Below are 23,317 nucleotides of genomic sequence, written 5' to 3'. Positions count from 1 at the left end.
GAGAGGAGAGGAGAGGAGAGGAGAGGGAAGGAGAGGAGAGGAGGTGTGGAGGGGGCTATGTGCAGATAAAACCCCGGTGTTCAATGTGCATAGCATCCACTTTCAGTAGACTCTAGGGTCCTATGGTGAAAGAATTTGATTACAATGTTTGAAGTGAGATCCAGCAATCCACATTTTCTTTTTTTTAAATTGGGGTTGGATAGCTCAGCAGTTAAGACTGAGGTGTAGATTGGAAGTCAATTCCCAGTACCCCATCAGGCAATTCATAACTGTAATTCCAGAGGATCTAATGCCTCTGGACTCTAAGAACACTTGAACTCATGTGCATATACCTGCAAGCGCGCGCACACGCGCACACATATGCACGTAAACACACACACACACACAAATTTACACATAAAGGTAATACAATAATTTTTTAAATATTTTATTACATTTATTCATTCTCTGTGTATATTGCAAGTTATGCGGTAGAACACACATGTGGAGGTTGGAGAATAACCTTCAGAAGTCAGTTCTCTCCGTCCACCATGTGGGCCCTGGCAAACACACTAGGGTTATCAGGCTTAGCAGTGAGTGCCTTTACCCACTGGGTAACCTCAGAGGCCCACAAAGTGCGTTTTAAATAAGCAATCAGTGATTCCAAGGTGGGAAAGTAAAGATTACATTCTTTTTTTTTACACTAATTTAAAAAGATGCATACCAAAGCATTTAGCCTTTCACTATATGGCAAGATTTTCAGTTGACTGGGGAAATGTGGAGTAAAGCAGAATACAAAACAAAGTACATATATGACTTATATAACCCCCCCCCCCCAATAAATACCACTTAGAATCAGAGAACAGAGGGTCTTACCATAAAATCCATACACCTGTGTTATCTGTCTACTCTCATGATTTCCTCTTAAAAGTGTAATACGGTCAGGCCACTTAGCCTTTAGTGCAAGAAGATAAGTGAAGGTCTCCAAACTATAGTAACCTCTGTCTACAAAATCACCCTGTAAAGAAAAAGTTTACAGTTATAAACTGTACATTAGTGTAATAGCCCAAAAGAACAACAAATAGCTGCACATTGCTTTAAAAAAATTTAAGAAATTATCTAAAAACAGGAGTTATTTCTCTATAAGCTTGAAGAGCTCTGAGTCCGTAATACATATGTAAAAAGATGGCTGCACATGCCTATAACCCAAACACTGGGGACTGAGAAGATGAAGCCTGGGAGCTGACCACCTGGCTAGCCTACTGAAATCCAGAGTTTCTGTTCTCAAGACAATAAATCAGAGGATAAGGCTGGTCTACTTAGAAAGCTTCAGGTCAGCCAGGACAACACAGTAAGACCCCTTATGAAACAAACAAATCAAAACCAGAAAAAAAAACCCCTTACATAGATTAAATGCTATTTACACTTCCAACTAATGTCTGACCAATAATATAACAATATTTAGAAAATAGCTTTAAAAATAGTAATAGGATTTGAGAGGTGGCTCAGTGGTTAAGAGCAGTGACTACTTTCCCAGAAGACCCAAGTTCTACTGCCAGCATCCACATAGTAGCTAAAAGAATCTGTAACTCCAATTCCAGGGGATCTGACACTCCCTCCTGGCCTCCATGAGCACCAAGCATGCATGTGCATGTGGTAAATAGATACACATGCAGGCAAAACACCCATAAACATAATAACAAATTTTAAAAATTTTAAATATTAATAATTAGGAGAACTTTGCAATGACACTTGTTCTTACAAAAGGCCTGGGTTTAATTCCTAGCATCCACATGTGGTTCACAACCATCTGTAATTCAAGTTGCCAAGGATCCAATATTCTCTGTTGGCCTCCACAGGCATAAGCTACACATGTGGTACAGACACACATATAAGCAAAACACTAATACATTTTTTTTTTTTTATTAACAGGCTGGAAGACAGCTTAGTGGATAAAGTACTGGGTTGTAGGTATGAGGCCATACTTAAACTCAATCCACAGAACCCACATAGAACCAGCAAGGCAGGGTTCTATGTTCTCATAATCCAGTACTGGGGATACAGGCAGAAACAACCTTGGGACTTCCTGTGAGCCAGCTTAGACTACTTAGGGAGTTCCAGGGTAATGAGAGACCTTCTCTCAAGAAGTGGATGGCACCGAAGGAACAATGTCTAAGGCTGTCAATGGTCTCCATTTGTGCACACACAAACACATAGGATTCAGAAAAAAAAAATCAACATTATATTAAAAAAAATCCACCATAATATCAAGTGTGTATAAGGGAAAAGTATGAAATAACTAACTATACCTGCAGGACTAAAATAGGGGTTCTATGTGGTTCTCCTGCCATAACTGCAGTGACAACCAGTCCTATTTATACAGTGATTTACAAATATAACAATTACACGCAACTGGAAGACATGACAAAATATAGAAAAGTAGACTCACCTTTTCATACATATAAATAGCAATTATTATAGAATTTGCATGTAATGAGTCAGGTCCTTTTATTTTAAATAAGCACTTGGCATTACTAGTGTTTACATACCATAAATATGTAGTTTGTGTCAGGAACCTGACCTCCAGTTCTGAACAGTTCACAAAGATCATAAAACTGTAAAAGAAAAGCAATATTTGCTAATTACAAATTCCTGTGCATGAGTAAGATAAGTTGTGAATAAGATATGTAAAGAAACAGTTTAATAGACTTCAATTATTAAACTTGAAAGAAGAAATAAATTATAAGTAAAACTGCCAAGAATCTAATTCCCAAACTTAAAAAGTACTTAGAAATTTCCAAAACATTTTAGTTCATGAAGGTAAAAACAAGTTGGTAGAAACTGCAGAGGTAGCTCAGAAGTTAAAAGCACTGGCTGCTTTTCCAGAGAACTTGGACCCAGGTTAGCTTTGAATTTTGCAATCCCTGCCTCTGCTTCACCTAGAGGAGCAGTGTTTGTTAGCATTCTCATAAGATAGCACATATTCTACTTTTAATACTATGTCAAAATCCAGCAAGAAAAAATAAAGATCACACAATATCACAATATAAAATCTAAAATTGGGGCTGGGGAGATGGCTCAGTGGTTAAGAGCACTGACTGCTCTGCCAGAGGTCCTGAGTTCAATTCCCAGCAACCACATGGTGGCTCACAACTATCTGTAATGTGATTCAATACACTCTTCTAGGGTGTCTGAAGACAGCTGCAGTGTACTCTTATTATACTGGTCATCAGGAATATGAAATGATACTTCTTTATATGTCATTGAAATATTTGCTAAGTTGCTGTGCGCCACCACTGCCCGGCTTTTTGTTGTTGTTGTTTTTTTTTTGAAGAAAAAAAGTTAGGCTCATGATTATACTGAAATTTTCCCAAATCCAAAATTTTCATTAGTAAACTCAAATATTGTCACTATCAACAAATAATGTCAACTGTTTCCTTTAAAATTAGTAGTTTATGTCCTTCATCTTTACAAATATCCAAGTCTAAGTAACCACAGTTTGTCACTTTTCTCTCAAATACAAAGCAGTATTATATTTTTAAAAAGCAGCTTTAAAAATTATTTATTTATTTATTTAATTTATTTATTCACTTTACATCCTACCCACTGTCTCCCTTCTGGTCATTCCTCCCACAATCCTTCCCCCCACCCATACTCCCTTTCTCCTCTGAGTTGGTTGGGTCCCCCTTGGTATCTCTGAAAAGCAGCTTTTTTCAACTCATGATTCAAAGTAGCCATGAATACTTTTCCTTGAGAAAAGCATCTCCAGAATGCAGCAGGCAAGCTTTACACATGCTTCCTAGCACATCCCACAGAATAGTGCAAAGCTGTATATCCTAATAATATTTGCTGCTTGAGTGAGGACAATCTTAAGCAAATCTGGAATCACTCCCCTTTCATAGTAAAGCACAAGAAGTTTTGTTGTTTCTTTTCTATTTGGTTCTTTGAGGCAGGATTTCTCTACATACCTATTAGCTGTTCTGGAATTCATTATGTAGACCAGGCAGACCCAGGACTCAGGGCACTGGGATTAAAGGGATTATACCCTGTGCACGAGAAGTTTTACACACACACACACATACACACACACACTCACATCACTGCTTTTACTACTTGCAAGGTTTGTAGGTCCTACTTAAAGAGAATCTGTGTGCAAGGTCAAGTAGCTTAAGTAGCCAGTATATAGCCAGATCCACATTGTTTTGATCCCTGAAGTCTACATAAAGTCTACATAAAGATTCCTTAGATCATGTCAATGTTTCTCATCACCACGTTATTGCCAATACATTCATTTAGAATCATAACTTGATCCTGAAATTAAAGACTGCAATCTCATAGATTTATTTTTTACATATTAAAAAGTCTTGGTCATGGTATGGTGGCACACACCTGTTGTGCTACCACTAATAAGCTGAGGTAGAAGGATCCCAAGTTTCAGGCCTCAAAAAACCAAAAGAGGGGCTGGAAGAGATGACTCAGCAGTTAAGAGCACTGGCTGCTCTTTCAGAAGACCTGGCTTTAGTTCACAGCACCTATACTGCAGCTCACAACCATCTGTAATGCTAGACTCCAGTTCTAAGAAATCCAATGCCCTCTTTCAACCTCCATAGGCACCAGGCATGCAGAAAAAAATACCCATACACATAAAATAAAAACCAAAAAAAAAAAGGTCAAAATACAAATAGAAGAAGCAGCTCCTACTCATGATCCTGGTACTTAGGCAGCTGAGGCAGGGCTGCTACCATCTAGAAAAGTGCTTGAAAAAAAAATAGCTTTGAGGGTAGCTAAACTTTTTTTTAAATGAAGCAGCCTCTAATCAGGGACAAATTAAGACACATTTTCCCCCTTTACACCATCACATTAGGAAGGGAACTTGCAGACAGTCAGTTGAGTGGTAGAGTGACTGTTTATAACATATTCCAGGTCCTATAGTCCCAACTACAATGAATGTACATAGGGTATGAATAAGCTCTTCAGCTTTTAGTTCCCAGTGAACTTCTACAAAGTCAAGTAATGTTAGAACAGAGGTAGAACACTAACAGTAGGATCTAATGTCAAAGTGTAATCTCTAGTCAGTGCTTTAGAATTCTTATAAACAAACAAAGCCAGCAGGTGGTGGCTGAAGAAATGGCTCAGTGATTAAACAGCCTGTACTACTCTTCCTGAGGACCAGGAAGTGCTTAATGATTGGCACCCATATCAAGTGGCTCACTACCATCTGTAACTCCTACTCCAGGAGGTCTAACTCCTCTGGCCTCAAAGGGCACATGCACACACATGCATATTACATTATACAACACACACAATTAAAAATAATAAATTAAATTAAAATTAAATTTAAAATTAATTTAAAATAATTAAAATTAAAAAATAAAATAAAAAAAGTTAGCAGGTATTCCAGGTCCTACAGCCTCAATGAAAAAAAAAATGAACTAAATCTTTTCCTTTTTTCCCTTTAAAAAAAATTAATCATTCCATTTATTTACATCTCAAATGACATCCTACTTCCCCATTATCCCTCCACTAAGCCCCCATCCCCCTTACGCCCGCCCCCCTCCCCTTTGCTTGCTCCCTCACCCACTCCCCCTCTCCCCCTCACAGCTCCAGCATCCCCCTACCTGGGGCATTAAACCTCCCAGGGACCAAGGGTCTCCCCTCCTATTGCTGTCAGGCAAGGCCATCCTCTGCTACATATGTATCTGGAGCCATGGAGCCCTCCAAGTGCACTTCTTGGTTGGTGGCCTAGTCTCTGGGAGAACTGGGTGGTCAGGCCATGTCTATGTTGTTCTTCCAATGGGGTTGCAGCCCCCCTCTGCTCCTCCAGTCCTTCAGCCAGCTCCCCCACCAGGTTCCCTACATCTTTTTCATTTCATTCTACCAGTGACTTGCTATATAACTGTGCAGTATTTCTCTTCTGAACTTTTGCTATTCTCATTCTTACTAAAGAAATTAGCAGACTTTAATAAGACATAATTGAATGAACAAGAAGAAAGTACTTAAAATCAAACCATCTCATGTTAACTGTAACTATTATGAGTGTCTATGTTTATATTTTGCATCTTCCACCCTCACAGAATACCCCACACTATAACACAGAACAACAGAGCAATCTATATACTTCACGAGTGGAATTCAAAAAGAGTTCATGAAATATTTGACCACTGCTTTTATTTGCCAGTACAGTGAACCAGAAACCACTCATGGCATGAAGACTAATACCATCTAACCACCAGCTGGGTTTTGTTTTGTTTATTTTGCAACACAAGTTAGAAACAAATGGATCACTGATAGTACAAACCCTAAAACTTCCTTGTGAGATTTACCTGTCCATGTATGTCCCCGCACACTGTTACTGGCGTTGACACTGGCTGAACATTTGACTCTTCCAAGAGCAGATCACAAACATAGTCACATAGCCGCTGAAAGGAGAAAGGGAAGAAAATGCAAAATTTTACAACAAGTTTTAAAACTAAAACAAACAAACAAATAAACACCCAAAAACCATAAAACCCCAAGGACTAATTTAAAACAAACAAACAAACAAACAAATTTCCTTTAAAAAACATTTTACTGCATGACTATTTTGCCTGCATGTACCATTTGTCTGCCTGCAGATCCCCTGAGGTTAATACTATGAGGTGCTGGATCTAAACCCAGGTGCTATACAAGACCAGCAAGTGCCCTGAACCACCGAACCAATTCTACAGCTTCCCCAACTTCAAATCCTTTCTTTTTGATAGGAAAGAAAACTGTATTATACATTCAATAAAAAATAAAAAGAAATTTTTGTTTAAATTAGCAGATAAAAGCACACACCTGTAAACCTTGGGAGGTAGAAGCAGGGGGATCAAAAATTCAAGGCCCTTCTTGGCCTACACAGAGAATTCCAGGCCAGCTTTTGACATACTAGACCTATCTCCCACCTCCAGAAAAAAAAAAAAAAAATTAGAACTGTATACTCACCATATGACCCAAGAATCACACTAAGCTCACATAAAAATTGTGATTTATATAACATAGAATACAACTCAAAAATGAGCTAATGATATAAACAGCCTGAATTAATTTCAAGGGGCTTACATGCATACTACATGATTCCACTTACATACAATTCTTTTACTGCTGTTGTTTGAGACAGGGTCTCATGACTTTAGACTGGTTTCAATCATCTATGTTCCAGACTATGTGAACCCATCCTCTGCCTCTTAATGCCTTTGCATGCATTAAAATTACAGAGTGTACCACCACATTCAGCTATATAAAATTCCTTTAAAAAATTATTATTGTATTTTATGTGCATAGGTGTTTTGCTTGCATGTATGTCTATGTACCACATGCACACCTGTTGTCTGTGGAGACCAGAAGAGGGCATCAGATCCCTTAGAACTGGAGTTACACATGGTAGTGAATCACCATGTAGTAGCTGGGGATTAAACCTAGGTACTCTGGAAGAGCAGTTAACCTTCTTAACTATTGAACGATCTCTCCAGTCCCTATGTAAAATTCTTTAATGGCAACATTACAGAAATGAAGAGCTGGGTCATAGAGAGTTGGTTCAGCAGGTTGGTGCACTTAGTTCTGTCCTTGTGATCCATATGGTGGAAGGAGAGAACCAATTCTCACAAGATGTCCTCTGACTTTCACATATATGTCACGGTGCTTGCACCTCCCCCATACACACACATAAACACATAATAAATAACTAAAAATGTAATTAGAAAAAAAGTAGAGCCAGGTGTGGTAGCGAACATCTTTAATCCCAGCATTCCAGGGGCAGAGGCAGAAGGATCCCTGTGAGTTCTAGAATAGATTGGTCTATATAGAGTTCCAGGCCAGCCAGGGCTATCTATGACTCTGTCTCAAAAACTTAAAATGAAAAAAGCAAGCAAGGGGCTGGAATCCCAGTGCTGACCAGTATTCAGCTGACTGGTTTGCAGGGACGATGGTGAAGAGCAGATGCTGGAGGCAGGCTCAAATCACAGAAAATCCTTACACAGAGTATGGCCTCACAATGTTGACAAGATAGTAAAAGATGAGAAGGTTAATGCAGAAAAGTCATGAAAACAGAAAATGGATCCATTATTATTATTATTATTATTATTATTATTGCCTATCTTATTACAGGGACTTGCTGTGCCTGCAAAGGAAAGACCACCAAATTCCATCGGTTTCCAGTATCTGATTGCAACTGTAGATTTATAAGATTACAGGGCAGCTTTATTGCCATTGATTCTCATCTCTTCTCTAGAAGTCAAAGAACCAGCAGGACAACAGAACTCATTTCTGGAACTGCAGAAGAGAACACAGACCCCACCCACATCTAATTTAATCATTACACTTTTTAATGAGCATACTTATTTAATGAGTATCATCTGTGCAATTTTTTTTCTCAGATTGCCTATTGTTTTTTAAAAACAATCTTCAAAATCAACTGTTAAAACATCTGGTCTGGAGTTACATGGCAGCTCACAATCTACAATCACCTGTAATCCCAGTCCAGGGCGTCCAGGAGCACCAGGCATGTGGTACACAGACATAAATGAAAACAAAACTCCCAAACACATGAAGTAAATAAATAAAAATGTAAAAGGCAATGAGAGGGAGTGTTCTTGTGTAAGGAGGTACTCTTGGCACTGTCTTGGGATTCAGTTCCCCTACCAGGGAAGGAAGCAAATGAACCTGGTTGGCCTGTGTGAGAGCAGCACAGTGCTTTATAAAGCCTGTCAGCAGGGCGCCTTTCTAGAAGCTAGGCCACTGACTGTGAAACACTTCTGAATTTGACATCTTTGTGATTGAAGGAGAAACAGGAAATGGCTACACACTAAATTGCTGTCACCAGAGGTCTCTAAGATGATTAGAAATGGCTTTATTATTTATTGGGGGTAGAAAAGATGGCTCAATGGGTTAAGGGTACTTGCTCCTAACACTAAAGAATCGAGCTTGATCCTCAGAGCCCACATGGTGGAAGCAAGAGAACTGACTCCTTGCAACTCCTGCAAGTTGTCCTCTGCACCATGATACATGTATACACACATTAAAAATAAATTAACTAGCAGGGGGAGGGGGGCAGGGAGCACACATATCTTTAATTCTAGCATTTGGGAGACAGAAGCCAGCCTGGTCTATATAGTGAGTTCTAGGCCAGCCAGGGGTACACAATGAGACCCTGTGTGAAAACACTAAGTAAATAAAATAATTAAAAGAAAGAGATGGCTTCCGCGCCTCTCAGCTGTTGTGCTGTTCCTGGGTAGGAGCACAGATCTGCAGCACAGTCAGAAGCATTTTGCTCCCAAAGCAGCAGGAATGAGGCGAGTCTGAAAAATATGGCCTCTCCCTCAGGGCTCTCCAACAGGTTCTTTCTTTCATCCTCTTTTATTTTTTTTTATTTTTATTTTTTTTTTGTTTTTGTTTTTCGAGACAGGGTTTCTCTGTGTAGCCCTGGCTGTCCTGGAACTTACTCTGTAGACCAGGCTGGCCTCGAACTCAGAAATCCACCTACCTCTGCCTCCCAAGCGCTAGGATTAAAGGCGTGCGCCACCACTGCCCGGCCTTTCATCCTCTTTTAAATGTATCTGGGATCATCCAAAATTATTTTTGGTTTAAATTTAATATAACCTGATTTTTAATCATATAACTAGTTATAACCATAGCTACAGATTCTATTCTAACTGCAGTAAAGGCTGCCTCTTAGTGGAGGGAAGTAGTAGATATAGAGTAGTTCTCGCATTTAAAACATGTATGCACCTCTAGTCTATAAACGGAGCCTGTCTGGCTAGCAGCTCTTTCAAGTCTATTAAGAGTACAGAAAACTGATTTAGGACAGGGGTTATTGAAGCAGAATGAACTGTGGTCAGATCTAGGCCTCTCTACTGAATTAACTCTATGACCTCTCACAAGTATCTTAAGCTTACATTTAGCCTCAAGCTTTTCAAGGAAAATGAAGAATAATAAAAACAGTCTCCATAAGAAAACATCTGGGCAAAGCAGCTAGCATAAGCACATTGCAGAAAAGAAAAGAAAACAAACAACAATAACAAAAAAGCAGAACAGGAAGAGCCTGAGTGACACTTTCTAAGTGGGCAACCCTCAGTATCAGCCACCTCCTAGGTATAAGGAATGGGGGGAAGGGTAATCACATTTCAGAAGAAATGTGGAAAGTTCACTGCTTGCTGAATGCTGCCTACTACATTAGGCTGAAAACCCTTCTTATCATTAATATGGAAGTCTAGCATAATTTTAACTAACAGTGATTTCCTTGGCAGGATGGGATGGCAGGACAATTAACAAACTACTAACTTTATCTGGAGAGAAAAAAAAAACCCTGTAAAATTTACTAGACTAATTTCGGAAAACAATAGTAATATTAAGGTTATTGACATATCCGTTATTAAAGCATATTTTAAGGCTAAAAGTAGTTTGATGGAAGAATAAAGCGATGAGAATATTATAAGATTTAAAAAAATAAATGCAAATACAAAAAGTTTAGAATATAGTTAAGGCAGGGCTAAAAATATAGCTCATTCAGCAGTGTCTGTGGAATGTAGAAAACAATCTCTTGCGTATTATACAGATGTAGCACCTGTCAATTAAAGCTGATTGGCCTGTAGCTGAGGCAGAAAACAGGTGGTGGGAGTTCTGATAGGAAGTAAGGATTCAGGAGAGAGCAAGGTGGGAGAGGATTAGCCTGGGAACTTGGAGGACAGAAGCATAGGAGCTGAGCAGAAGTAACCAAAGGTAACCAACCATGTGACAGAACTTAGAATAGAATGCGATGAGTAATTTATGAGCTAGTTGGAGAATAAGCCAAACCTTATGGTCAAAATGTTCACATATTTTGAGTCTCAGAGTTGTTATTCCAAGAGCTTGGGAACAGAAGGAAAACCCTGATTTAACAGCCAAATATTTGCAAAGCCCTGTGTTTGAGCCTCACTACCATATAAATGGGACACAAGGGTACACCCTATAATCCTAGCACTTTGAAAATAGAAGGAGATGAGGAATTCAAGGACACCCTCAACTATATTGTTAGAGATCAACCTGGGCTATGAGAGACCTTGTCTCACAGAAACAAAAAATAAAAACTAACATCAATAGTTAAATAACACAAATTGCTGCTTGAGTGGCAGACTTTAGTTTCAATTCCCCCTCCTCCTTTTTTTTTTTTTTTTTTTTTGGAGACAGGATCTCTGTCTCCAGGGTCCTGGTTTCCTGTAACTCCCTATGTAGATCAGGCTGGCCTTCAACTCACAGAGATCTGCTTGCCTTTTGCCTTCCAAAGGCTGGGATCGAAAGTGGACACCATTATATTTGGCTTTAGTTTCATTTCTTAAAATCACTAAGTTATTAACCTTGGTTTTGGATTAAGACAGAATCAGAATTTCCAGGAATTTCTCAAACAGTTCTGTAATTCTGTACTATGTATTTATATAAAGTGGCATTCTTATCATTATAACATCAAACTATCCATCAACACTGAAAAAGCTGAAAATGTCTTACAGTATCAAATATTCTCTCTAGACTTATAATAAACAAGCACATTATTTTATTAGTATGCAAATTTGCTTCCACTTTAATAAGTGATAAAATTACATGCACACTAAAAATGGCAACTTCTACTCCTCCTCCTCCTCCTCTTCTTCTGAAGACAGTTTTTTGAGACAGAGTTTCCCTGTGTAGCTCTGGCTGTCCTAGAATTCACCCTGTAGACCAGAACTCACTCTGTAGACCAGGCTGGCCTCAAACTGCCATCTGCCATCCTCTTGACTTCTAAGTGCTAGGTATGTGCTACCACACCTGGCTTCCAAGGATTTGTTTTAAAGTAATTTTAAAAGTAATTTTTATAAGTATGAATAAAAATGTCTAACTTATATACCAGAGATTTCATAAAACTCCTGGATCAAAAGGGATCGTGAGTGGAAAGTTTAAGAAGCTCTATCTAGGGAGGCCTGACTTCACTCTTACTGTTCTTCCTTCTCCACCTGTTCTTCTGAATTATACTTTAATGCCAGGCAACCAATCTGTAGTAACATGTTCTCATTATTGAATAAAGCCTCCATGGAGAGTTACTCTGTGGATTATAAGCATGACACACAAGAGACTGTGACCAAACCTTTAGGGAAGTCCTAAGGAGGAATGCCTCTGTTCCTTCTGTCAGGGACAGTGTTTTCCTTGCGTAGCTCCTGGCTTATACTGTCTTAAAAAACCTTACATTCTAAAATTAGTCAGTCGGCTTCTAGAATGCTTAAATGTCTAATTTTTAGAAAATGACTTGGTCATTGCAGCATTTATTTTATATACTATGTTTTCACTGCTGGTTCCAACTTAACTTATTTTCTGACTTGTTTTTCCTTATTTATTCTTTTTACTACTCTATTGAACACAACTTTGGAAAACACCCATTATCCTTTCTGTAATGAAACAAGTTATTTAATAAATGTTTTGAAACAGACCATAATCCTAATGGAATCCTGAAAGGCTCCACAGTTCCCACATTTCAATATGCTAGAATTTGTACCCAATTGAAGCTGGATCTTATAGTCCATAATGAGTCCCAAACTGCAAGTTCTGTCTGGTAACTGGCCCATACTCTGTTCCATACTCCGTACCATAAACTAAAGAACATCATCAAGAAGCCTTGTCAATCTCAAAGGCTGAGTGCCTGGAGAAGACAAGTCAACTGCTTAGGATGCTTTATCGTTTACCTAGCGCAGGTTTTCTAACTAGAGTAAGATTATAAGTGCTTCCTAGGAATGCTAGTTCTGCAGATCCCAAATGAGGATTTAGACAGCAATGTCCCTGAGGATTACCTTTCATCTCTGATTTAGCAGAAGCTAGGGATATGGCTGAGTGGTCGAGAACTGCCTAACGATCACGGGGTCTTGGCTTCAATCCCTAATACTACAGAGCTGAAAAAAAAAAAATAACAGAAGTAGCATATAAGTTTCTATCAAGTACCCATGAAATAAAGAAAAGTCTGAAACTTCAGTATATACTCTTTGTAAGTCAGCACCTCCACTGCAGTGGCCTCATAAAGCCCAGGCATACCATGGGCAAGACATGGGCTTCCCTTCTCCCAAACCCTTCAGAGTGCTGTTTATTGTTTGGCTTGTGGAAAACTTGGCTTCTCTTACTATTCTAAATAGTCACAATCTAAAAAATCTTATCTCGCTCAGGGCAAATTAGATCCTCTCCCTATTATGTTCAGTTAATCCCTTTTTTTAAGAGTAAAATTTTATTGACATAGGAAGATATCATTAACAATGTCAAAAATAAAAGCAGTACAAAAAACAGTATATACAACATGGGCACATTTTAGTGAATAGACACACACACATACACACACACACATGGAAAAAATTGATGCTTTTTTAAAATCTATTTTCTAAATTTCTATAGTTGGTAATACTACTCTAAAAATAATAGGTGGTGTGGCTGGAGAGATCGTTCAGTTAATAAAGTACATCATATAATCACGAAGGCCTGAGTTTAGATTCCTAGCATCCATGTGAAAAGCTCATGGCATACATTGTAATTTCATTGCTGAAGTGGAGATTGGCAAGTCCTTTGAGCTCATTGGCCAGAAGGCCTAGACAAACCAGTGAATTCTAGTTTCAGTGAGACCTTGTCTCAAAAAGTGGAAGCTGGGCATAGTCTTTAATTCTAGCACTCATGAGGGGAAAGCAGATCTCTGTGGGTTTAAGGCCAGTCTGGCTGACACAGCAAATTCCAGACCAGGTAGAACAATAAAGACCCTGCAGTGCAAACTGACAGTCTTCAATCAGGCCCTGTACCAGGTAGATCAGGCTTCAAGTAACAGTTACCTGAGTTTTCTGGTACACTCAGGCAGTGGCACTGACCTACCCCAAAGGTAGTTGAGGATTGTACCAAAGTGGCGGCCACTCCAGTCAATCAGTACCCAACCTCGGTGTCTGTGAGAACCTCCACATGGCCACTGAACATGGCCTTGAACATAAATGGTGTCCTGCCCCAGTGAGGATGTTCGGCAGCAATTTCTCTCCACCCCTTCAGCTTCACATACATGCTGTTCCGGGTCAAGGGCTTCAGACTGTTAAAGGCAAAGCCTGGCTACATGCCTGAGGACCACTGTTGAGCCAGAGGCCTCGGGGTGACACACCAGTGAGTAGATGTGGGTGGCAGTTGAAGTCTGTCTTTGTGCCTCAGACCACTTCCAGAGACCCATGACTTCAGTGTAGGCACCCGACCACACTCAGAGCACACACCCACTTGCTGCTATTCCTTGATCTCTGACCTATCGCGAGGGTGCTCTCTTTCTCCACCCAGAAGATGGTGGGTGATGACATTTAGTTAATTCTTAATCTCAAACACTAACAGTTTCATGGCCCCACTCTTAGGAAATCTTCTTTCTCTTCTCTAAATCTTCCTCAAAATATACATTCACAGTCTCTCATTCTATTCTCTTTCCCCCAACTCCCTGTTGCCTCTTGACCCTCAAAATTATAAAAACATAGAATGATATATATTATATATATGGTTGTTGATTTGAGATACGGTCTTATTGTAGCCCAGATTCTCTACATAGCTGAAGAAGACCTTGAACTCATGACCCTTCTGTCTCTACCTTCTAGGTGTTGGTATTACAGGCCTTCACCACTACAACTGTTTCTCAACTGTTTCTGACAGTCATGTCCCATTCCAGTCCATGGTCCATAATGTTGCCAGAATATTATTTCTAAAACTTCTCTTTTACTGCCCTTAAAAATCCCTCAAGAGTACTCCTTCAAAATAATCATTCAGACACTCACATTCCATTCAGATACCTTTAAGATTTTGTCATATTCTTACCACAATATTGTATCTTTAGTCCCCTGTGGTGGCCCACACCTTTAATCCCAGCACTCAGAAGACAGAATTCTGAGTTTGAAGCCAACAGGGTCTACAATGCAAGTTCCAGGATAGGTAGAGGAGGTACACAGAGAAACCTTGTCTTGAAAAACCAAACCAACCAACCAACTAAACAAAAACAAACAAACAAACAAACAAAACAAACCCATCATCACCAACAAAACAGTATCTCTATATAGCCAGGCACAGAGCCCAGACTTTTAATCACAGCAGAGGCCAGTAGATCTCTCTTGAGCTGGAAACTATAGACTAGTAAGTTCCAGGCCAGCCAGGGATACATATACATAGTAAGATACTGTTCCAAAAACAAAGGATGTATATCTGTAATAGCTGTCTCTAAATTGACCTTTCCTTTTAGTTAGCCATATACTAACAGTATCTCAAAATTACATTTTTCTAGTATTTATAAACATGGGTGTGTTTGTAGATGTAACTCAGGTGCATACCTGTGATTTCAGCACTAGAGAGGCTAGCTGTTAAGTGAGACCCTGTCTTAAAATTTAAAAACAGAAACGAAGTCATATTCAAGGCTCTGAGTTTACTCTTCTATTAGAGTACCTGCTACACTGTATAAGGATCATTTCTTTATCTCTCTAATCTCCTTTTATTATACTGAGAGATCTCCAAAGGGAGAGAAAGATGCATCTAATTCTATCCTTGGTACTCATATGACTTATTACTTAACACAAGAGGCTGCTGAAGAAAACAGGCATGGCATTCCACACTTGTAATCCTGCACTTGTTTAGTCACACCAAGTTTAAGAAAGTCTGAAAACCTGTCTGGAAACACACATGCACATGACACAGAGACACACACACACACAGAGACAGAACAGAGAGTCAGAGACTCAATAGTCAGGTCTTGTATACTATGTATAAATCCCTGGTTTTTATGTATCTCTGGCATACACACTTCACAATAAAATTGTATATTCATTTTACCTGCTTAAAAAAGATTTATTTTTATTTTAAATTATGTGTATGATGTGTGTCTGTGTATGTTGAGTGTAGGTGTCCAAAAATGCCAGAGGCATTGAATCCCTCTAGAGCCTGAAACATAGGCAGTTGTGAATCACTCACTGTGGATAAGTGTTGGGAATCAGGCTCAGGTCCTTTGCCAAGAGTATCAAACTCTCTGAATTGAAGTGCCACCTCCACAGTCCCAAGATATATTTTATTCTAACTTATTGTTTTATTTGAAACAAGGTTGTGTTGCCTAGCTGACTTTGAACCCAATAGATCTGCCTCTGCTTCAGTGCTTTATTTTATTTTTCACTATGTACATGGGGGCAATGGTATGCACCCATAAGTGCATATTCCTGAGGAGGCCTTGTAGGTGGAATTACAGGTGCTTGTGACCAGTACAACTTGGGCTCTGTGACCCAAACTTGGGTCCTCTATGTGAACAATACACACTTAAGGACAGCTAGCTCCCCAGCCCCTTTTATTTATTTTTATATGTTAAAGAAAATGTAGCTACTAGAAAGCTGAAAGCATTGTGTTTATACTGGCAGTATTGCTACAGAATATTTTAAGATGACACAGGAGAAGATGACTCTGAAGCTAAACAGTCAAATAAGCCGCCAGGCACTATCAAAAAGGGTTTAGAAAATACTCTTTTACATTAAACGAAAAGCACAATGTAGCCTGGCATGGTAGCCAGACAAGATGATGTACACTTGTAATCCTAGAACAAGGAAGATCAATGAGGATAACTGCTACGAGTTCAAGGCCAGCTAGGGCTACATAGCAAGACCCTGTCTCAAAAAAAAAAAAAAAAACAAAGAGAGAGGAGACAATCTCAATTTTATAGCTATAGAGTCCTTCCTCAATTTTCATTTTTTGAGACAGGATCTCATGTAGCACAGATTAGCCTCAAATTTGTTATATAAAGATGGCCCTGAAATTCTGAATCTCCTGCCTCTGACTCCAAGTCTAGTTTTATTCATCGCTGGGGATCAAATGCTCCATTTATTCTAAGCAAATACTCTATCACCTGGGCACCTGGGGTACTCCACATCCTCCCCAAATGCTTTTTTTTTTAATCTTATTCTTTATTTTATGTGTGTTTTGCTTGAATTCATGTCTGTGCACTGTGGGCATGAAGACATTTGTTCAGTTCCTACGGAGGCCAGAAGATGTCATCAGATTCTAAGACTAGAATTACATACAGTTGACTGAGTTGTCATATAGGTGCTTAGTTTGTTTTTTGTTTGCTTTTTCGAGACAGGGTTTCTCTTTATAGCCCAGGCTGTCCTGGAACTCACTCTGTAGACCAGGCTGGCCTCAAACTCAGAAATCCGCCTGCCTCTGCCTCCCAAGTGCTGGGATTAAAGACGTGTGCCACCACTGCTGGGCTAGGTGCTTAGTTTGAACATAAGCACTTTTTTTGTTTGTTTTTGTTTTTCGAGACAGGGTTTCTCTGTGTAGTTCTTGCTGTCCTGAACTCACTCTGTAGACCAGGCTGGCCTTGAACTCAGAAATCCGCCTACCTCTGCCTCCCAAGTGCTGGGATTAAAGGCGTGTGCCACCACTGCCTGAACATAGGCACGTTTTTAACCTCTGAGCCATCTCTCCAGAATTAGGCCTCTCTTCAAAAGTAAGGGAAAGAATTTACAGGATTCAGGTTATAGTACAGTATTAGAGGCTTTACCTAGCAAGCACAAGGTGCTACATTTGGTTCCCAACCTAATAGATGAAACCTCTTAAGCTTATTGTTTACAATTTTTATATTACATTAAATTATATACTATAATTTACTAATATTATTCATTTTTCTACTTAACCGTGGAAACTGTGGAAACCTCTACTTTCAGGTTAGAAAGATGGTTCAGTCAGTAAAGTACTAAACATGAAGACCTCAGTTCAACTCCCATAGTCTACCTATATTATACTGTAAAAAAACCAAGCATGGTGGTGCATGCTTGTAATTTCAGATTCCTTAGGGTGCTGGTCAGCCAGTCTACCAGAATCGATGAGCGCTAGATCTAATAAAAGACTGTTTCAAACAAACCAAACCTAAACAAACAAACAAACAAACCCAAATCAAACTTAAAAGCCCAAGGAGGATAATGACTGAGGAAGCCGCCTAAGGTTGACCTTTGGCCTTAGCACCTATGTGCACACACATGCATTAGAGTGTACTCACCCACCCACAGCTTAGAAAACTTGTACTTTTTGTTGTATTCTGTAGAGTCTTTCTTATAGATATAAGCCCTTTAAGATGTTATACCAATGTCTGCTCACCTTCATTCCTTCAATACACCTAGTACTAGTGATCTAAACATTTCCAATTCACTTAGAATACTACAAATTCATTTAGAAATATAAATTTTTTAATGCCTCCAACTTCTAATTAACTTAAAATACAAGTAAGAGGCTAGAGAGATAGCTCCATGGTTAAGAGTACTCGCAACTCTTGCAGAGAACCCAGGTTTAGCTCCTAGAACCCACATGGCACCTTACAATTGTCTATAACTCCAATTCCAGAGTATCCAATGCTTTCTTCTAGTTTTCATGAGCACTACACACATATGGCACACATATATACAACAGAAGCAAAATACTCATAAACATAAAATAAAACTATATTCTTTAAAAAAAAATGTGTACTATTCCAGCAGAGGATCCAAATTCAGTTTCTAGATACATCAGATAGTTCACAACATCCTGTAACTCCAGCTCCATGAGATTCAATCTCTGCTCCCTTCAGACACCTGCCCACACATACACATACCCACATATGTATACATAATTTAAAAGAGTAAAAATAAATATTTAAAACATTAATAAACTTGTTTTCTTCCAGAAAAAAACTTTCTGTAATATTTATTAAATATCTCCAATTATTTCTCTCCTTCCTCTGGTGGAATCTTTTATTTGTCGTTAAGACCTCAAAAAAGCTTGGGCCTGGAGAGATGGCTCAGTAGTTAAGAATACTGGCTGTTCTTCCAGAGGATCTGTTTTCAATTCCCAGCACCGATATAGTAGCTCACAATATTTGTAACTCCAGCCTCAAGAGAGCCAATGCCCTCTTATGCCTTGCATGCATATGGTACACAGACATACATGCAAGTAAAATATACACACATATAAAATAAAATCATACAATTTTTTTTTAAAGACTCAGGGCTTGAGAGATGGCTCAGCAGTTAAGGGCACTTCTTGTTCTTGCAGAGGACGCATGTTCAGTTCCCAGTGCCCACATAGTGGCTTGCAACCTTCCAGAAACTCTAATTCCAGGAGATCTGAAGCCCTCTTCTGACTCTCCCTTGCATATGGTACAAATACATATATGCAGACAAAACATTCACATACATAAAATAAAAAAATAATAACGTCTCTTAGAATACTTTGCTGACCTACCTATTTTTAGTTTGTACTTTAAGCCAGGCAACACAAATAAAAATTTTTCCTCTCCCAAACTCACTATGTAGACCAGGCTGGCCTCAAAACTCAGAGATCCACTTGCCTCTTCCTTCTGAGTTCTGGACTAAATGCATTTGCCACCAAGACTAACTAAAATTGAACTTCATAAACGCTAGATAGTCAGGAATGCTGACTCACATTATTATATTTACAATAAGCCTTAAAGCATTATAGCCGGCAGTTATCAACCCTCTATGCTAGTTTGTCTACTTCTCTGAGATATCACTTGCCATGTTCTGCCTGGGTTGCTCCTAATCCAACTGGTCTACCTTAGACCCCAAGCCTGGCAACTAAAGCTCCACTTCCCTCTCTTTTGCCCAGCTACAGACAGTAGTCATCTTTACTCAACCGATAGTTTTAAATTAAGGAGCAAGGTTTGTACAAAAAAAGGTGGTATATGTGAGAATTCATCTATTTTGAGGTGACTAGACCTTGGGATACAGAATTACAACACATAGCAACAGACCAAACCTCAACAAAAGCCTGTCTCAATGAATAAGCAACCAAGCAAATAGAAACTTTATCAGAGACTGGCTACACAAGCAAATTAATCTGATAAAACTGTTTCCAGGATAGGAAACATTTTTTTTTTTGAAAGATATACAGAAAATTTAGATTTTTCTTCCCCAGTAGTTAATCAAGAAATTAGGAGAATAGGCAAGTCTAGTAAGAAAGAGATACATATGTAGCTGGAGAAATGACACAGCAGTTAAGAGCACATACTATTTTTTGCAGAGGACCTGCATTGTAGTCCCAGCACCCATGCCAGGCTGCTTACAACTGCTTGTAACTACAACTTCCAACACCTCTGGCTTCTGAAGGCATCTGCACTCATGCACCCATATCTCACAGACACATGGAGGATCTCTGAGTTCAAGGCCAGCCAGGTGTTAAGTGACTTTGACCCAGGGCTACACAGAGAAACCCTGTCTTGATAAACAAAACAAAATAAATAATCAATTAATTTAAAAAGCACACAACAGGAGAAATGGTTCAGGAGTTAAGAGTTTACTGCTCTTGCAGAAGACTCAGGTTCAATCCCAGCACTCACATCCGGTAGCTCATTCCACCTATAAATCTAATTCCAGGGGATAGGATGCCCTCTGCCTCTGCCAGCACCAGCATACACATGGTACACATAAATTCACACAGGTACACATACATATATAAAAATAACAAACAACAAATCTTTTCAATTCAGTTCAACCTTCACATCACAATAAAATAAAATAAACCACTATTAAGGTGGAAGCAGGAGAACCAGGGATTCGAGGCAAGGTTGGGTTACATGATACCCTGTATAAAAAAATCTATATCTAAGATCTGGAGAGACAGCTGTGCAGTTAAGATTGTACAGAGGACCTGAGTTCAATTTTCATCACCCACATCTTTTGGTTCACAACTACTTGTACCTCCAGCTTCAGGTGACTTGGTGCCTCTGGCCTACAAAGGCAAGATGTGCCTAATCCCCCCTCCCCCACCAACTAATTAAAAATAAATCTTGTTTATTCATTAAAAAACAACAACAACAAAAGACTGGAAAGAAAACAACAGCCGGGCAGAGGTGGTGCATGACTTTAATCCCAACACTTGGGAGGCAGAGGCAGGTGGATTTCTGAGTTCGAGGCCAGCCTGGTCTACAGAGTGAGTTCCAGGACAGCCTGGGCTATAAAGAGAAACCCTGTCTCGAAAAACCAAAAAAAGAAAAAGCATAGCACAACCAGACATGTAGGTTAGGGTGAAGCATTTGGAAAGTAGAAGCATGAGGACCAGGAGTTCAAGGTCATCCTCGGGTACTTTTAAAATTTATTTTTATTTTATGTGTATAACTGTTTTGCTTGCATGTGTGTCTGTGGGACATATGTGTGCCTGGTGCCTATCACGGCCGGAAGAGGGCATCAGATCCCTTGGAACTGGAGTTACAGGATGTTACAAACTATCATTTTCTTGATGGGAACAGAACTTCTAGGTCCTCTGGAACAGCAGCCAGTGCCCTTAACCACTGAGACATCTCTCCAGCCCCAGCAAGAACTATCTTAAGATCTTATCTCAGGAAGAAAGCAAAAAAAAAAAAACAAAAAACAAAAAACAAAAAAACAAAATTACCAAGCAGAAAGAAGAGGCAAATGACTGATTCAGGTGACTGAATATGAATAATAATCATGTAACACATACAGTCAGTATGTAAGTTACAAGGTATATACTTTCCACAACCAACACATGATGTCTTAAACATTTTGCATACTTGTTGGCTGATTTAAATATAAACTTCATGTACCAGATGAGACAGGAAAACAGACCTAGAGCAAAATCTTCACAAGAAAAATATAACTCACTAAGAAAAAGGTATTTTTTCTTGAAAAAATGAAATTGTTTTAAGCCAGACAATAGCAATCATCAGATAAAAACACTAATGTGGCCTAAGCAGTAGTTTTAGCAGAAACAAAATACGTTTGAAAACAGTAGTATACCAACGGCTTATTTCCTTTACTTGAATGACTTAACCTGAACTGAGTAAGACCTCCTTTGGAAAACCAGGAAAATGACACCTTGAGTTACAGGGGAATAGCCCAGAGGTCATAAAAGCATTTGAACTTCTTGATAAGCAACTGCTTATTCACTTAAATCGCTCAGCAACGTGCTAAGAAATGGGATCCACATCCAAATTATCAGAAGAAAACTATCACTCCTAAGAGGCAATTTAGGGGAGTGGTGAAGCAGAGGCGAATTGTCATTCTCTCCCATTATGGTCGCATCGATCCCGCCCACCGGCTTCCCAGCTCTCAGGGACTTAAACACACAGCGGCCGCGTCCCTGGAGCAGACAGAAGCTCCTGTTACCTCTGCTGGGAGGACCCCATCCCGGGAGCACTACCCGCTCGGCCGGGCTCCGTCTCCGTGAGACCGAGCGAGTTAGAGTGGCAGTCTTTTAGCTCAGAGTCCCGTGGGGACCAGGGGATGGTGACATCCCCCGGGATCTCCCCTCAGAGAACTGACAGCATTCGGGGGATTCGGGCTCCCCCGGTTCTCCGCGTCACGCCGCGTCGGACCCGGTCCTCTCACACCGCGGAGCGCCCTCCGCCGCGCCAGGATCGAGAGCCCTGCAGGGATCCCGCCGAGGGAGAAGGGCGGGCCGGCGGGAGCCCCACAGCCGGAAGGGGCTTGCCTCACAAGCTGGACGGCCTCCGGCCCGGCTCACCTTCAGGTCGTTCTCGGGAAGGTACTTGCACTGCCGCGCTATCTCCACATATTTGTCCAGATCCAGCGGCGCCATTTTAGGAAGAACAAGCCGCGGCAACAGCAGCGGCGGCGGCTGTAGTAGCGGAGGTAGCGGCGGAGGCCGAAGCCGGAACCCTTCTTACGTCACGTCCGATCCGTGAGTGGCGTCTGAGAAGCGACGTAAAAACCTGACCCGCTTCTCTTCCGCTCCCTCTCAGGCGGAATTCCGGGCCCCGGATCTCCAAGAGAACCAGGAGGTTACCTCCTGATAAAGCCTACTGGGACCCGTAGCTCTTTGCCGCGGGGAGTGCTGGGATTTGTAGTTTTAGTGAAACGCTCTTCCTCGCCTACTCTTGAGCAGACTTCACCTCCGAAAAACCAGATGAGGCTTTTTTCTAGGGTAGACCACGAAGTGGTTAATTAAGAATTCCCTAGCTCCCACTTCAACCCTGAAAAATCACCCCGTCAGCATCTTTAGTTAAAGTTAGGGTTACTGTCTTTCCAGAACTAGTGAAGATCTGGCCTAGACGTTTGAGACAGACTTAACCCCCCCAATTCTCCGGCTTGTTTTTAAAAAAGAAAGGAAGGAGAGAGAGAGAGAAGGGGAGAGAGAAGAGAGGGGAGAGGGGAGAGTGAAGAGAGAAGAGGCGAGAGGAGAGAAGAAGAGGGGAAAGGGGAGGAGAGAAGAGAGAAGAAGGGGGAGGAGAGGGGGAAGGGGGAGAGGAGGGGGGAGAGAGGAGGAGGAGGGGGAGGGAGGGCGCTTGGGATATAAACAAAGAAAAAAAGAAAGAAACATTAAAGCATTTCTT

At 40.2% G+C, this 23,317-nt stretch overlaps 1 protein-coding gene across 1 annotated transcript in view; it reads right to left on the bottom strand.

The window, feature by feature from the left end:
- Positions 1–22,671, bottom strand: part of Ppp6c (protein phosphatase 6 catalytic subunit) — a 32,965-nt gene extending 10,294 nt beyond the window's left edge. The window contains exons 1-4 of the mRNA XM_028754725.1: positions 22,489–22,671; positions 6,303–6,398; positions 2,529–2,594; positions 856–997 (exon numbers count right to left, since the gene is read on the bottom strand). Coding sequence (XP_028610558.1) covers positions 856–997; positions 2,529–2,594; positions 6,303–6,398; positions 22,489–22,563 — 379 coding nt within the window. The 5' untranslated portion in view covers positions 22,564–22,671. The remainder of the gene's footprint in view (positions 1–855; positions 998–2,528; positions 2,595–6,302; positions 6,399–22,488) is intronic.
- Between the last annotated feature and the right edge of the window lie 646 nt (positions 22,672–23,317).

This window comes from Grammomys surdaster, unplaced genomic scaffold, assembly GCF_004785775.1.
Source record: "Grammomys surdaster isolate TR1022 unplaced genomic scaffold, NIH_TR_1.0 126035, whole genome shotgun sequence".
NCBI classification, from domain to species: domain Eukaryota; kingdom Metazoa; phylum Chordata; class Mammalia; order Rodentia; family Muridae; genus Grammomys; species Grammomys surdaster.
This window is presented reverse-complemented; position numbering and strand designations above follow the sequence as displayed.